General features: G+C 51.5%; 2 protein-coding genes across 11 annotated transcripts in view; one reads left to right on the top strand and one right to left on the bottom strand.

The window, feature by feature from the left end:
• MED8 (mediator complex subunit 8) overlaps nt 1-581 on the bottom strand; it is a 25,549-nt gene extending 24,968 nt beyond the window's left edge. The window contains exon 1 of the mRNA XM_034779644.1: nt 511-581. Coding sequence (XP_034635535.1) covers nt 511-516 — 6 coding nt within the window. The 5' untranslated portion in view covers nt 517-581. The remainder of the gene's footprint in view (nt 1-510) is intronic.
• Nucleotides 582-616: 35 nt separating this feature from the next.
• SZT2 (SZT2 subunit of KICSTOR complex) overlaps nt 617-12,749 on the top strand; it is a 72,906-nt gene continuing 60,773 nt past the window's right edge. For 9 of the 10 annotated variants that reach the window (XM_034779635.1, XM_034779634.1, XM_034779640.1 and 6 more), the window contains exons 1-9: nt 617-661; nt 1,431-1,556; nt 1,791-1,964; nt 2,398-2,568; nt 4,398-4,529; nt 7,671-7,830; nt 8,092-8,198; nt 8,557-8,767; nt 10,053-10,223. In XM_034779635.1, coding sequence (XP_034635526.1) covers nt 632-661; nt 1,431-1,556; nt 1,791-1,964; nt 2,398-2,568; nt 4,398-4,529; nt 7,671-7,830; nt 8,092-8,198; nt 8,557-8,767; nt 10,053-10,223 — 1,282 coding nt within the window. In that variant the 5' untranslated portion in view covers nt 617-631. Of the gene's footprint in view, nt 662-1,430; nt 1,557-1,790; nt 1,965-2,397; nt 2,569-3,758; nt 3,832-4,397; nt 4,530-7,670; nt 7,831-8,091; nt 8,199-8,556; nt 8,768-10,052; nt 10,224-12,749 lie in introns of those variants that run through there. The other variant, XM_034779641.1, reaches the window with a different exon arrangement.

Below are 12,749 nucleotides of genomic sequence, written 5' to 3'. Positions count from 1 at the left end.
ACACAGCCCCCCACACCACACCCACAGCCATGCCCCGTCCCCTCCGTCTCACACAGCACCCCCTCCAGCCATGCCCCACCCCCCTCACACAGCCCCACCAGCCATGCCCTGCCCCCTCCATCTCCCACAGCCCCCCCAGCCATGCCCCGCCCCCTCACACAGCACCCCAGCCATGTCCCATTCCCCTGTCTCCCACAGCCCCCCCCAGCCATGCCCCGCCCCCTCACACAGTACCCCAGCCATGCCCCGCCCCTCCATCTCCCCCAGCCCCCCCAGCCATGCCCCGCCCCCCTCACACAGTACCCCAGCCATGCCCCGCCCCTCCATCTCCCACAGCCCCCCCCAGCCATGCCCCGCCCCCCCGGCTCCCCCAGCCATGCCCCGCCCCCTCCATCTCCCCCAGCCCCCCCCAGCCATGCCCCGCCCCGCCCCCGAGGGACACGTTCACGCGGACTCCGAGTGCGCGGCCGCCTGTGGCGATGAGCCGCCCCTCGGCTGAGTCCCGCGCACCTGCATGGCGGCGCCTCCGGCTCTTCCCGACGCGCGGGGGGGGCCTGGCGCGGCTCCCTTCTACTTCCGGGTCACGGGGTGAGAGGTCATCGCCTGCCGGAGGGGGCGGGGCGGGGCAGACATGGCTGCCTCCGAGCGAGCGGACTCTGAGGTACCCCCCCGCCCCGACCCCGCGAGGGGGCGCGTCCTGCCCGCCTGGCCGTCCCCTGCGGGCGGTGGGGATGGCCGGGCCGGGCCTAGCGCTGTGCGGGACGCTTGGTCGGTGGAGCCGGGCCGGGGCCGGGATCAGTGGGAGGGGTCTGAGCCCGATGCCATGGGCTTGGGCTTGGGGCTGGGTCTGGTGGGGGCAGCATGTGGGCCCAGGTCTGCCCGGACTGTGCCGTCTCGCTAATGAACAGTCAGAGCAGCAGAGGGGCCCGGGGCACCTTCTAGACTAAGGGATGTATTGGAGCACGAGCGTTCGTGGGGGACTGCCTGGCCATGCGTCTGGCGAAGGGGCATTCACCCACGACAGCTCATGCTCCAATACATCGATTAGGCTACAAGGTGCCACAGGCCCCTTTGCTGCTTTTACAGATCCAGACTGACACGGCTCCCCTTTGATACTAATGAACAGTGCTGGTGCCCTGCTGTGACTGTCGTTCAGGGTTACAGTGGTGCTAAGCCTTGGCCTGTTGTACAAGGGGCTGCACAGACGTCTAGCAAAGCACAATCCCTGACCCAGACCCTACAGCTTTGGCTCGAGATCAGGCATGGTGTGGGTGAGGATGGAGCAGCAGCATGTATCTGCAGAGATGAGCAATATGCACTTTTAGCTGTACAAGGGTTTTTGTTAATGGAGAAAAATAAGCAGCTTAGCTGTTGTGTTCTCTGGTCATCTCCTGCCTAGTGATATGGTGACATGTTCCCCTTTGCTGCAGGTGGAAGACGCAGGACAGGTCTTCCTGCTGATGAAGAAAGACTATCGGATCTCCCGCAACGTGCGCCTAGCCTGGTTCCTCAATCACCTGCATCAAGTCATTTGGGCTGTGCCTGAGACAGAGCTGGTGAGTACGTGTGCCCAGGCTTGAAGGCAGGATGGCGCTGTGTGCTGATCAGTGCCCTTTGACATTGGCAGTTTGGCCAAGTAGGAGAGAAGCTGTAGGACTTTTGGCCACCACTGCTCCTTGGGAGCCTAGGATTCCTGTGAAAGGCTTTAGCCCAATTCTTTTTGTCTGTTCCTTTTCCTGCTCCCCTGCAAGCCTGGCTTTCCCTCACTTGCTGTTTCTTTTCTCCTGTAGGTGAAGTCAGATAATGAACTGGATGTTCTCAGCATCCTGCCAAATGGATGGCAGCCACATGAGTCTGTCCGGCCTAGGCCTTATCTCCTAGTGCCTTCCACACAGGTCACCTTCCTGGCACGACAGTACCGCTTTGTGATTGAGCTCGACCTGAGCCCATCCACAGGCATTGTGGTGAGTGTATACGTCTCTGTGTACCCCATGGCTCTGCCCACAAGGCGCTCCTGCTGCCATCTCTGTTCTGGAAGGGCTTCCTCCTGTGCATTTACTCCCAGCATGCATCTCCCTTCTGTGTGCCACGAGAGGTTAGCTCCCACTAGAAGCAGTGTTTGCCAGCAGCTGCCACTTGGCCAGTGCCACTCCTAGGCCAGCTCCTAGCAGGCAAAACCCCTGCACCGATAATCCTTGCAGGAAAATCTCGCCCCTATTGCAGGGATTATCGGTGCATGGGTTTTGCCTGCTAGGAGCTGTCTCAGGAGTGTTCGCCTCTCCGTGCTGGGGCTCTGCAGAGTATTACTAGAAGGCTGTATGGTGTAATTCTATGTGCTAGGGACCCTTGTCAATACACCAGGGAAACAGCTAAAATTTCCTTTTTGTACTTCTGCAGGATGACTCAACGGGGGAGATCATTTTTGATGAGGTGTTTCATGCCCTTTCTCGATGCCTAGTGGGATTGCTAAAACCCTTCCGAATTCCTGGTTCAGAAATTACCTACCAGCCAGAGATCTTTGTCACCATCCAAGCATATTCCTCCATCATTGGTCTGCAGTCCCACCAGGTAAAGTTCTACCTCCTTCCCCTCCCCCAGTCTTTGTGTGAGAGCACTTTTTGTTGCCCTGGTTGCTGCTGAGATCCTAGGGAAGTGGAGACGGGAGTTGTCTGAGCACTGCTATATGATGCTGTAGTCTTGCTTCATGAGAGCCTGTAGTCGGGTGCAATGCTAGACTATAAAGGAGCAACTGCTCTAGTGTGGGCACAGCTCCATCGTGTATCTGTGGGCAGGAGGCTGAGATTTGGCATATGTGGGCAATGCCAAGCAAAGAAGGGGATCTGTGGGCAGCAGCTTGCCATTAATTTAGGGAAGTACATCTAGGATATATTTTGCCCTAGTGTGACTTGAACTCTCTTCAGTTCACTGTTTTGGGTGGCTTCCTAGTGAGATTGGACCGTAGCTCAGGTGCTCTGTAAACCTCACATGCAAGGGCAATTCCCGTTTAAACAACTGAATTCTGGTTGTTGGGGCCAGAAGGCACCCATGTAGCTAATCCCTTCCCAGCAAAACCTTAACCCTCAAAAATCATAGTGTTACCATGCCATTTGCAGACCATCGCTCTTCTCACCCTGCTGATGCATTCTATCCCTTTCCTCTGTCTTCTGTTTGTGTGTTTGGAATGTAAGCTGCTTGGGGCAGGGACTGCTTATTACTCTGTCTGTACAGTACTTGCACAATCCTGGTTAGTCCCTAGGCACGACCATAATAAACATAACGAGGACACCTCCCTCCATCCTTCCCATTAGCCCGCTGTCACTGATGTCAGCCTGAACTGCCTGCTTGTCCAGTTCTCCCGTAACCGTCTGTGTGCTTTGTTCTAGTTCATCTCCCCTAGTGACATTCAATTGATTTGCAAGGCCACTATCCTCTCCTCCTTCAGATCCTTTCTCGAGACCCACTTCTTCCATGAGGCCTTCAAGAAACTAGCCCGGGGCTGAGGTGCAGATGGAGATTGCTGTACATGTGCCGGGGAGGAGAAGGATGTATATGTGTGCAACTCATCTAAATAAAATTGTCCATATTCTAGTTGTTTCCCTCTCCCCCACTCTTACTCATCGCGGGGGGGAAAGGGGGAGAGAATGGAGCTAGCAAGTTGTGTGCCGATTATCTCCTGAATTCTCTGCTTGTGTGTTGCATCATGTTCCCCTCCATGTCATCTTGTAAATTCTTTGGGGCAGGGACTGTCTCTTACTCTGGGTCTGTGCAGCACTCAGCATGATGGAGCCCTGATCGTGGCTGGGGCCTGTGGGTACTGCTGTAATATAAATGGTAAGAGCATCATGTCTGACCTGCTGTGAATTATCTGCTGTGATTGGGCTCCCACCTCTCTGACCAGTGGACTTCACTGTCCAATGCTCAGGCTTTTTCCCTAGTCTCTACCCTATTTTTTTTCTTTTGCTTCAGGCTACTGTTCCTTTATCCTGCCAATTATCAACAGGTAGTTGGATCAGGCTGCATGTGTGTTAGAGTAGAACAAATGTGCCTTCTTGAGAAATGTTAGGCTGAAGTTAGAGGCATCTAGGGGCTTGGACAAGAAGCCCTACTTCCTCCTGTTCAGTGCCTTCCCTCTCCCTGACTCCTAGGGCAGCAGGAACCTCTTGCCCCAGAATGAGGTTGACAGGTGCATGTTGTGGTGGCTCCCAGGATCACAACACAGAGGTGGCTGGTGTGAGGCCTTTCTTGTCATGACTGAATTACCTGCCATCTCTTGTGTTCCCCCTGCATTTCCTTAGGGTAGTGCATGTGTGTGTCTGGATCAGTGGGTCAGATACCACTGTGATGGGTGGCCGTTTAAAACCCTAAGGTAATGTCTTTCCCATGTGTCTCTGGCTCAGGTGCTATTCCAAGGCTGTCAGCTGGATGAGACCAAGAGAGAGACCTTCCTGCAGCAAATTTACACACAGCTGTGTGCCTTTGAGAATAAAGTGGCTGAGATGCTCCAACAACAGTATGAACCCAAGCCCCAGGTGAGGCAGGCAGAGGTGATGGATGGACTGGAGGAGAGAGCTAGGCTCTCTGGGGCTGCTTTCCTGCCCTGGCACTCCTCTGGGAGGGGCTCATAGGATGCTGGCTTGTACTAAGATGGACATGCTATGTAAGCCTCAGCTAGGAGTCTGTCCTTTTTGAGGAACAGCCTCGTTCAGTGGCTGAGAGAATAGCGCCTGGCTGCAGAGATAAGTGGACTGAGAGGTTTCCATAGTAGGTAAGCAGGACCAAGAGGTATTTGGGAGGGGTCACATGGGAAATATTTACCCTAGCTCGGGGTTATACAGTTAAGCAGCTGGATTTATTTGAGATCAGTGGGCAGACCCCACCTCTGCACTCCCGCTCCCAGGTAGTTCATGTCACAGCGGGGTTCAGTGTTAGTACTAACATGGGAAGGGTGGCTTGAGCAGCTTCCTGTTTGGTGTAACAGCTGACTCTTGAGCTGCAGAAATAGTGAGGCCCAGCTGTTCCTAACATCATTTTGAAACAATGGTGGCTGAGGGATTTTTAGTGCAGGATACAGATATTAGCAAGTTAACAGGAAGTGCCCTCAAGTAGCTGTTCGGGGTCATGGGGATTCAGAGCTCAATGCGACCTGTCCATAAGAACAAGATCTGCGGAATGAAATGGAGGGGATGGAGGAATAAGACTGACCCTGCAAGCGCCTGTGTGTGTGATGGGATCCCCGGGGTACAACCTGGAACTGGGGTACCATCGTGCCCCCTTAACTCTCCAGCCTGGGCTGTCTCTCAATGCTTTGCTAACGATCAACAGCAAACCCCTCCAGGCGCTGTGATCACTCAGCATAACAGGAGGTGGAGCCCCACACCCAGCTAGATTACATGAATGCTCCCAGAGCCACTCCTGAATCACACAGAGAAAGGCACCAGCAAATCTCCCAATCCCCCAGTCTTGCACCCCAGAACTGTACCTGACCAATGTATGTTTATTACCTAATTCACCCCCTCTCGATGTGGAGAGGACAGACACTAGCCTTTGTAAACTGATCACTTCAACCAAAACGTACTGTTTTAGATGAAACATGAAACATATGTATTAATTACAGAAAGATAGATTTTAAGTGATTATAAGCATCAGGCACAAAAGGTCAGAGATAGCTACCAAGGAAAATAAAAATAAGCCCGCGGTCTAAATCTTAACCCTTGTTTACAACTCCCCTGCTGATTTATGGTCACTTAACACTCTCCTGGGAGTGGATCACCACATAGCAGTGGAGACTCAAATTTACAAGATATTTCAGTAACAACCATTCAGCAAAATGTCATCACTTCGTACACACTAATGATATATGTATTTGCACAGAACAGTGGGTGTCAGCAGATCATGACCTTTCATATAATAGTTTACATGCCATGCTTTGTATGAAATAGATCATAATTGTATGACAGTGTGAATATGGGGGCTCCAAGGTGCTGCTTTGAGGTACAGAGTGCCACAGTGTGTAACTTTATGCGCAAGAGCAATCTCATTGTAAAGTTATATGCTTGTGTAAGTGTTTTCAGCATCGGGGCTTAATACAAGAACAAAATTGCTCAAATCCAGGGTAGTGAAAGCAGAAGCTGCTTCTGTATTTAGGTGGCTACTGCTGGTTTGTGAGAACCTTAGGCAGAGAGTCACACATTTAAAGGGGCACAATAAACTTCATATTCTGACTGGAAACATTTGACCTGCTAATGTCATGAGTAACATTTATAATTTCTAGAACTGAAAGAGACTTGTGGAGATTCTGTTTGACAGATACTTTGTCAGCATTTTGTGCCAAGTCCCACTCATTGTGTTTCTGATAGAATCAGCAGCCCCTGTTTATGTGGCATTCTGCCACACACACTGGGGGCGGGAAGAGAAACACTTATAAACAAGAGTCGTTGTAAAACCACAGAAACTGGCAGTGGCCTTGGGCAGGAGGCTCTGAAGCAGAGGATATGCTAGAACTGAAATTTATTTTTTTTATTTTTGAAGTTGCCTAGATTTTCAGTTGACTGTGTCCTTGCCAGCAAACACTGATGACTTTATTGGATCCAACAAATTAAAGAGGTTTCGATGCGCACTGAGGGATTTTAATTTTTGCTGATCATGTATCATCTTTCCCCAGCCGAGAGCAGCCCTGTGATTGTGCCTGGGAAGGTTTTTTACCCTTACCTGGTTCAAGAGTACAAAATAATAGTTATATGGGATGAGGCTGGCAGAGCTGTCCCAAGCCATCCCCAGACCAGGAGGGCCCATGGCTGCTCTTGGTTTTACATGACAAATATTTATGTACCCCAGGACCACACACCCTCTTTCACCCACAATAGCCTTTGGGCAAATGACGGGAAAGACAGGGCAGCATTTGTATCCGTCTTTGTAACAGGACTTGTTCTGCTTGTACAGGTCTAAGCACATAGGTGCACATTTGTTTATGACCTGAGTCCTCAGCGCCTCCAGGAGCAGTGTCCCAGACAGGGTAAAAGAGACCTACATTTCTTAGATGCCCTGGAAGAGAGACCTCGGGCTGCATTATGAGAGATGCAGCTTGCACTAGATTGAAGGAGTTAGGGTCTGTCCACACTGCAATTAGACACCCGTGGCTGGCCTGTGCCAGCTGACTGGTGCTTGAGCTGTGCAACTGTTTCCTTGCCGTGTAGACTTCCAGGCTTGGCTTACAGTCCGAGCTCTGGGACCCTATTTGGGCTGCAGCCCGAACCCAGAATGAAACAGCCCCACAGCCTGAGCCCTGCTAACCCAAGTCAGCTGTCAGGTCTAATTGCAGTGTAGACATACATCTCCTAGTGCTGACTGCAGAAGTCTAGTGGCCCCGGCATCTCCTCCTCTACTAACCCCATGGGGTGATCTGGTAAGCCCAGGCTCTGCTCAGACAGAATATTGGGCATATAACACCATAGAAGCCTTCTTAGGGGCCAGTAGGAGTGAGAGCTCAGGGGAAAGCCACATTAACGGGATTGAGAAGGGCTAGAAGATTAAAGGTTAGCATAGTACTGGGTAAATCACACTAGGGCTGGGGTAATGTATGGGGCTGTTAGACTCCAGGGCACCTGCAAAAGGAGTGGGTGGAACAAGGTCAGAGTGTGGCTGACGGCATCTCGTTGGTTTCTCGTTGCTAGGTAGATTTGTCACCCCTCAGCCAGGAGAGTCCTTGTGCCACACAGGAACCTTCTGGAAGGAAGTCGGGTGTCTCCATGGTCACTGCTGACATTGGCCTAGTCAGCATGATCCGACAGGGGATCTTAGCACTGCAGCTGTTGCCTTCCAACTCCGGTGCAGGTTAGTTCCACCTCCTGGGCTCCAGGGAGGCTGGCCTGGAAGTCTGTATCCCTCTAGCCTTCATGCCCAAGGAGTCATGTTAGGCCCTTCAGATGAGGGAAGGGCAAGGCTTCAGGGCAGCAGCTCTGCGATGCAGCATTTCATGATCCCATTGTGGTGTGGTAATGCAGATAAAGCCAGCGAGTGCACTGGGGGTGTAGGGTGGGGAGTCTGATCACAAATGAGGGACGGTGCTCTGAGATGGTGCCTTGTTACCTCCAGGTATCATCATAATCACAGATGGTGTGACCAGTGTCCCGGACGTGGCTGTGTGTGAGACTCTGCTCAACCAGCTGCGGAGTAGCACTGTGGCCTGCTCCTTTGTGCAGGTATGGCTGGGGCGGGGGCACTGCAGACTGCACCGTGTATGCTGGTATGCTAGCCAGTCTGAGACGGAGGGTGGGCGTGGGATGCTGCACCATGTGTGTAGGTATGCCAGTCTGGGGCAAGGGGTGGGGATAGAGATGGCAACCTCTGGTGGGAAGTGGGGACGGGGATGCCAATCCAGGGCAGGGGCTCTGACCCCCGGCAGGGGCACCGTGCTGTGTGTGCTGGTATGTGCTCCCTTTTGGGGGTTTGATGCTCACTCACCCCTAGCAGGATGGAGTGGAGCTTACCTCTGCTTCTCTCTCTCCTCTCCCCTCCTTTGCTCTGTCTCACATGGATCTCTCTCCCGCGCCTTCTCAGGTGGGCGGAGTCTACTCATATGACTGCAGCTTTGGCCACGTCCCCAATGTGGAACTGATGAAATTTATTGCTATGGCAACTTTTGGTGCATACCTGTCTACCTGCCCTGAGCTGGATCCCTTAAGCCTCGACCTCAATGTATATCACAAGGCCTTCCTGCTGTATTCCTTCCTGCGCACTGGGGAGTCCCTGAACCCAGAGTATTACTGTGGTGAGGCGAGCATGTGTGTCCTGCTCCATCGGATGGGGGGGGGGCTGGAATTTCTTCATGTGGTGGGGCCTGGATACATCAATGTCCCCTTCGTACCCTTTCCTGATTGTTTCCAATAGCAGTGGGTGAGGGAGGCAGTGGGGAAAGCCTTTTTCCAGCCCCTTCTACCTACTGCAGTGCACACAAGGCAAGGGAGTGGTCCTCTTTTCTCCAGCAGCCCCGAGAGCTCGGTCTGGGGAGGACAGCTTAACAAGCACACTGCTCAGTGGATTGGAGCATGTGGTCAGGGCCCGCAGAATTCTAGGCCTTCTCGAGGCTCTGAACACTACTGGATGCTGGAGCAGAATCTCTGTGGCTCCCTTCCTGGGGCATGGTGCTTTAGGGAGCATTAGCTGGGGAGTTGGGTGCTAACGTGCCTTTCTCACTACTGCTCTCAGCTTGCCTACCCAGCCCAAAGGGGAATGTTTGTGCAAGCCTGAGCACAATCCCCTCTGCCACGGGAGTACGGTGAGGGTAAGGAAACGCTCACTGGCCCCTTTGCACATGGAGGCCCTCTGAACGCTGACGTGGTTGGCTGCGTTCCGCAGAGCACATCCAGACCATGTCTGCACATGGGAACTTGGCTTACACAGTTATGGTCCCCAGAGAAATGGCCACAATGCCAGCATCTGGGTGCTCTCACTGAGGATGCGGGAGGACACGACACTTTGTGTCAATTGAAAATTGGCCTTAAGGCTCAGAAGCATCACCAGTTCTTGGAAAATGCCTGCTGTCTGTGGGGGGGGGGTTGAGATTTCCCATGCTGGTTCGGAGGGGGTCTGGCCTGAAGGACTGGGGGGAGGGGTTCAGGTGCTGGGGGCATCCGATGCTGTTAGTTGTTAAACCTTGCAGTGAAGACTGTCAGGCCCTACTAACTGGTCATTATACAGCACCCAGGGTGGGCATGAGACTCCCTAGGGACAGGGGGAAATGGATCCCTGCCTGGATTAGTGCAGCGGCCTTGCCATTCCTGTCTGGTTAAATGCATCACCCTGTTGTGCTCCTCCTGGTTATCACGCCTGTCCCATCATGTGCTCAGGCTTGGCCCCTGCCCTGTTACAGATCTCTTCTGCACCAACAGGCCTCTCCTGTCCCCTTCCTGAGCGAGCCTGGAGGGATGCACTGCTCACTGGGAGGGAGGGAGGGGTTCCACAGCTGCACTCGCCAAGTGCCTTGGGCTCCTGCTGCAGGCTGTGGAGTGGAGGAGCTGCCCCTGCATGACCCGTGTGCCTGCTGTTGTTTGCAGTGTCCCAGCACAGACTGTTCAATGAGCATTTGGTGTCTGCAAGCAGCAACCCGGCTCTGGCCATGAGGAGGAAGAAGCACACAGAGAAGGAGGTGCATGCAGACCTCGTGAGCATAGTCTCTGTCCGGCTGCGTGAGGGCTACAGCATCCGTGAGGTCAACATCACCAAAGGTGACCTGCCTGCACCATGCCGCTCTGTGACTTGGGGCTCCATTCCTGGTTACACAGACTTAAGTGCAGGCTCGCCATAGTCTGGACAGCCTCGGTGGGGTGAGGACAGGAAACCATGGTCTTGGGGAAGGAGTTTGTTCTCCATGGTACATGCACAGGATTGCCCTGTGCATTTGCATGGTGCTTGTGTGCCTACTAGGCAAATCCTGTCTCACAGTATGGAGATACCAACAGTTCAGAGGTGAGGAGCAGCTACAGGGTAAGGGGGTGCCCCATAGGCGACAGCGGTGCAAGGGGGGGAGGGATAGCTCAGTGGTTTGAGCATTGGCCTGCTAAACCCAGGGTTGTGAGTTCAATCCTTGAGGGGGCCACTTAGGGAGCTGGGGAAAAATCAGTACTTGGTCCTGCTAGTGAAGGCAGGGGGCTGGACTCGTTGACCTTTCAAGGTCCCTTCCAGTTCTAGGAAATGGGATATCTCCATTAATGAATTAATAATTAAAGTCTGATATGGGCACAAGTACTGAACCACGGCTGCAGACTAGGAAGGTGCAAATAGCAGCACTTTATGCAAAGAAAGTGGCTGCTAGCAGGTAACACTGTATTTACATTAGCCCAGTGGTTCCCAAACTTTAACAACCTGTGAACCCCTTTCACTAAACTGTCAAGTCTCGTGAACCCCCTCCTAAAAATTAATATTTCCTGGGATTTTCTTGTTTACCTGAGTATAAATTATAAAAGCAGTGATCTCGGAAATATACAATTTGTTTTTATGACATGCTTATTACACACTAATTATTATTAAGTGTCCCTAGCCTCTGTTTGCCAGAAGCTGGGAATGGGCGACAGGGGATGGATCACTTGATGATTCCCTGTTCTGTTCATTCCCTCTGGGGCACCTGGCATTGGCCACTGTCAGCAGACAGGAGACTGAGCTAGATGGACCCTTGGCCTGACCCAGTCTGGCTGCTCTTATGTTCTTATTTATCATTACAGTATTTTTATTACATTATGAAAATGGCAACACTCTTCCAAGATCTCACTTTCGTAGCTTGTATCACTTTGAATAAGCCGGTTATAAGACCAGGCTCCTATGTTTCATCAAAGAGTATCAGATGTGAAACAGCATGAAGGTATTTAAGAAGTCAACTCAAAGAGTTCCTCCTACACAAGCATTCAGGTCTTGAGCAGTCCAGACAAACAACGCACATTACAACAAAACTTAAACTTGTTCATCATAATAATTTTAAAAACAATACTAGCTGCCTATTTAATTTTAAAAACCGCAAAAAATATCCACCTCCCTTTCCATTTCTTATAAGGAGTCTTGAAGTTCAAATCTCCTCAGTGTGATAGATATGCTTGCTTTGATCCTCTTAGCTCTTGGAAGTCCAGGGGCTCCAGGCTGCTGGCCCCGTGCTGCCCGGGATCCCTAGGGACAGCTCTGTCCGCAAGTAGGGAATTTTTTTCCGAGAACATTTCTTGAACCCCCAGGAGTTCTCGAACCCCAGTTTGGGAACCACTGCATTAGCCTAAGCCTTCTGCATTCCTTCCAGCACAGCAGTGGCTGCAGCAGAGCCAGGTGAGTGGCTGCAGAAATGATAGCATGGGCAGGATCTCAGTAGCACCATAAGTGTACCTGGTCCTTCCTAGACAGTGAGAGAGAGAGAAAATGAAAATCTTACTTTAGTGAAGCCATGTAAAGAAGAATAAATTCCAGCAGGAGAAATGTACAGAGTAAACTAGGGTGAGAACAGGACTTTTGAAGAGCAAACTTCCAAACACAAATAGCAAGAACAAGGAATCTGGTGGCACCTTAAAGACTAACAGATTTATTTGGGCATAAGCTTTCGTGGGTAAAAACCTCACTTCTTCGGATGCATAGAGTGAAAGTTACAGACTTTCTGTTCGGATGCATAGAGTGAAAGTTACAGACTTTCTGTAACTTTCACTCTATGCATCCGAAGAAGTGAGGTTTTTACTCACGAAAGCTTATGCCCAAATAAATCTGTTAGTCTTTAAGGTGCCACCAGACTCCTTGTTGTTTTTGTAGATACAGACTAACACGGCTACCCCCTGATACTTGACAAATAGCAAGAAATCATTTGCATATGCAGAGACAGGACGCCTGCAGGAGAATCAGTGTGTCAGCTTGCCTAGCTGGGAGTCAAGGGAGCAGTTGAGAAGGATAAGGCCATAGCAGAAAAGTTTAATTATTTCTTTGCATGAGTCTTCAGCTCAGAAGGTATTGGGGAGATACCTACTCTTCTTGGATAGTAAAGATGAAGCACTGTCAGGGACTGAAGTGTCAAAAGTAGAGTTGCTGGAACAAATAGAGTGACAAGTCACCTGGGCCAGATGGTGTGCTGAAAGAGCTTCAGAATGAAGTATATGAGCTAACAAAAAATTGCAGTCTGTTTAAAATCTACACCTATGCCGGGGGCTCAGAGGGCAGCAAATGTTGTATCTCCATCCTGTAGGATGTTCCTGGGAATTCTGGCATGTAAACTAGCACTGTGTAAATTAGTT

This window comes from Trachemys scripta, chromosome 8 (genome assembly GCF_013100865.1).
Source record: "Trachemys scripta elegans isolate TJP31775 chromosome 8, CAS_Tse_1.0, whole genome shotgun sequence".
Classification (NCBI taxonomy): Eukaryota; Metazoa; Chordata; order Testudines; family Emydidae; genus Trachemys; species Trachemys scripta.
The sequence above is the reverse complement of the archived record's forward strand: the minus strand, read 5'-3'. Positions and strand labels throughout refer to the sequence as shown.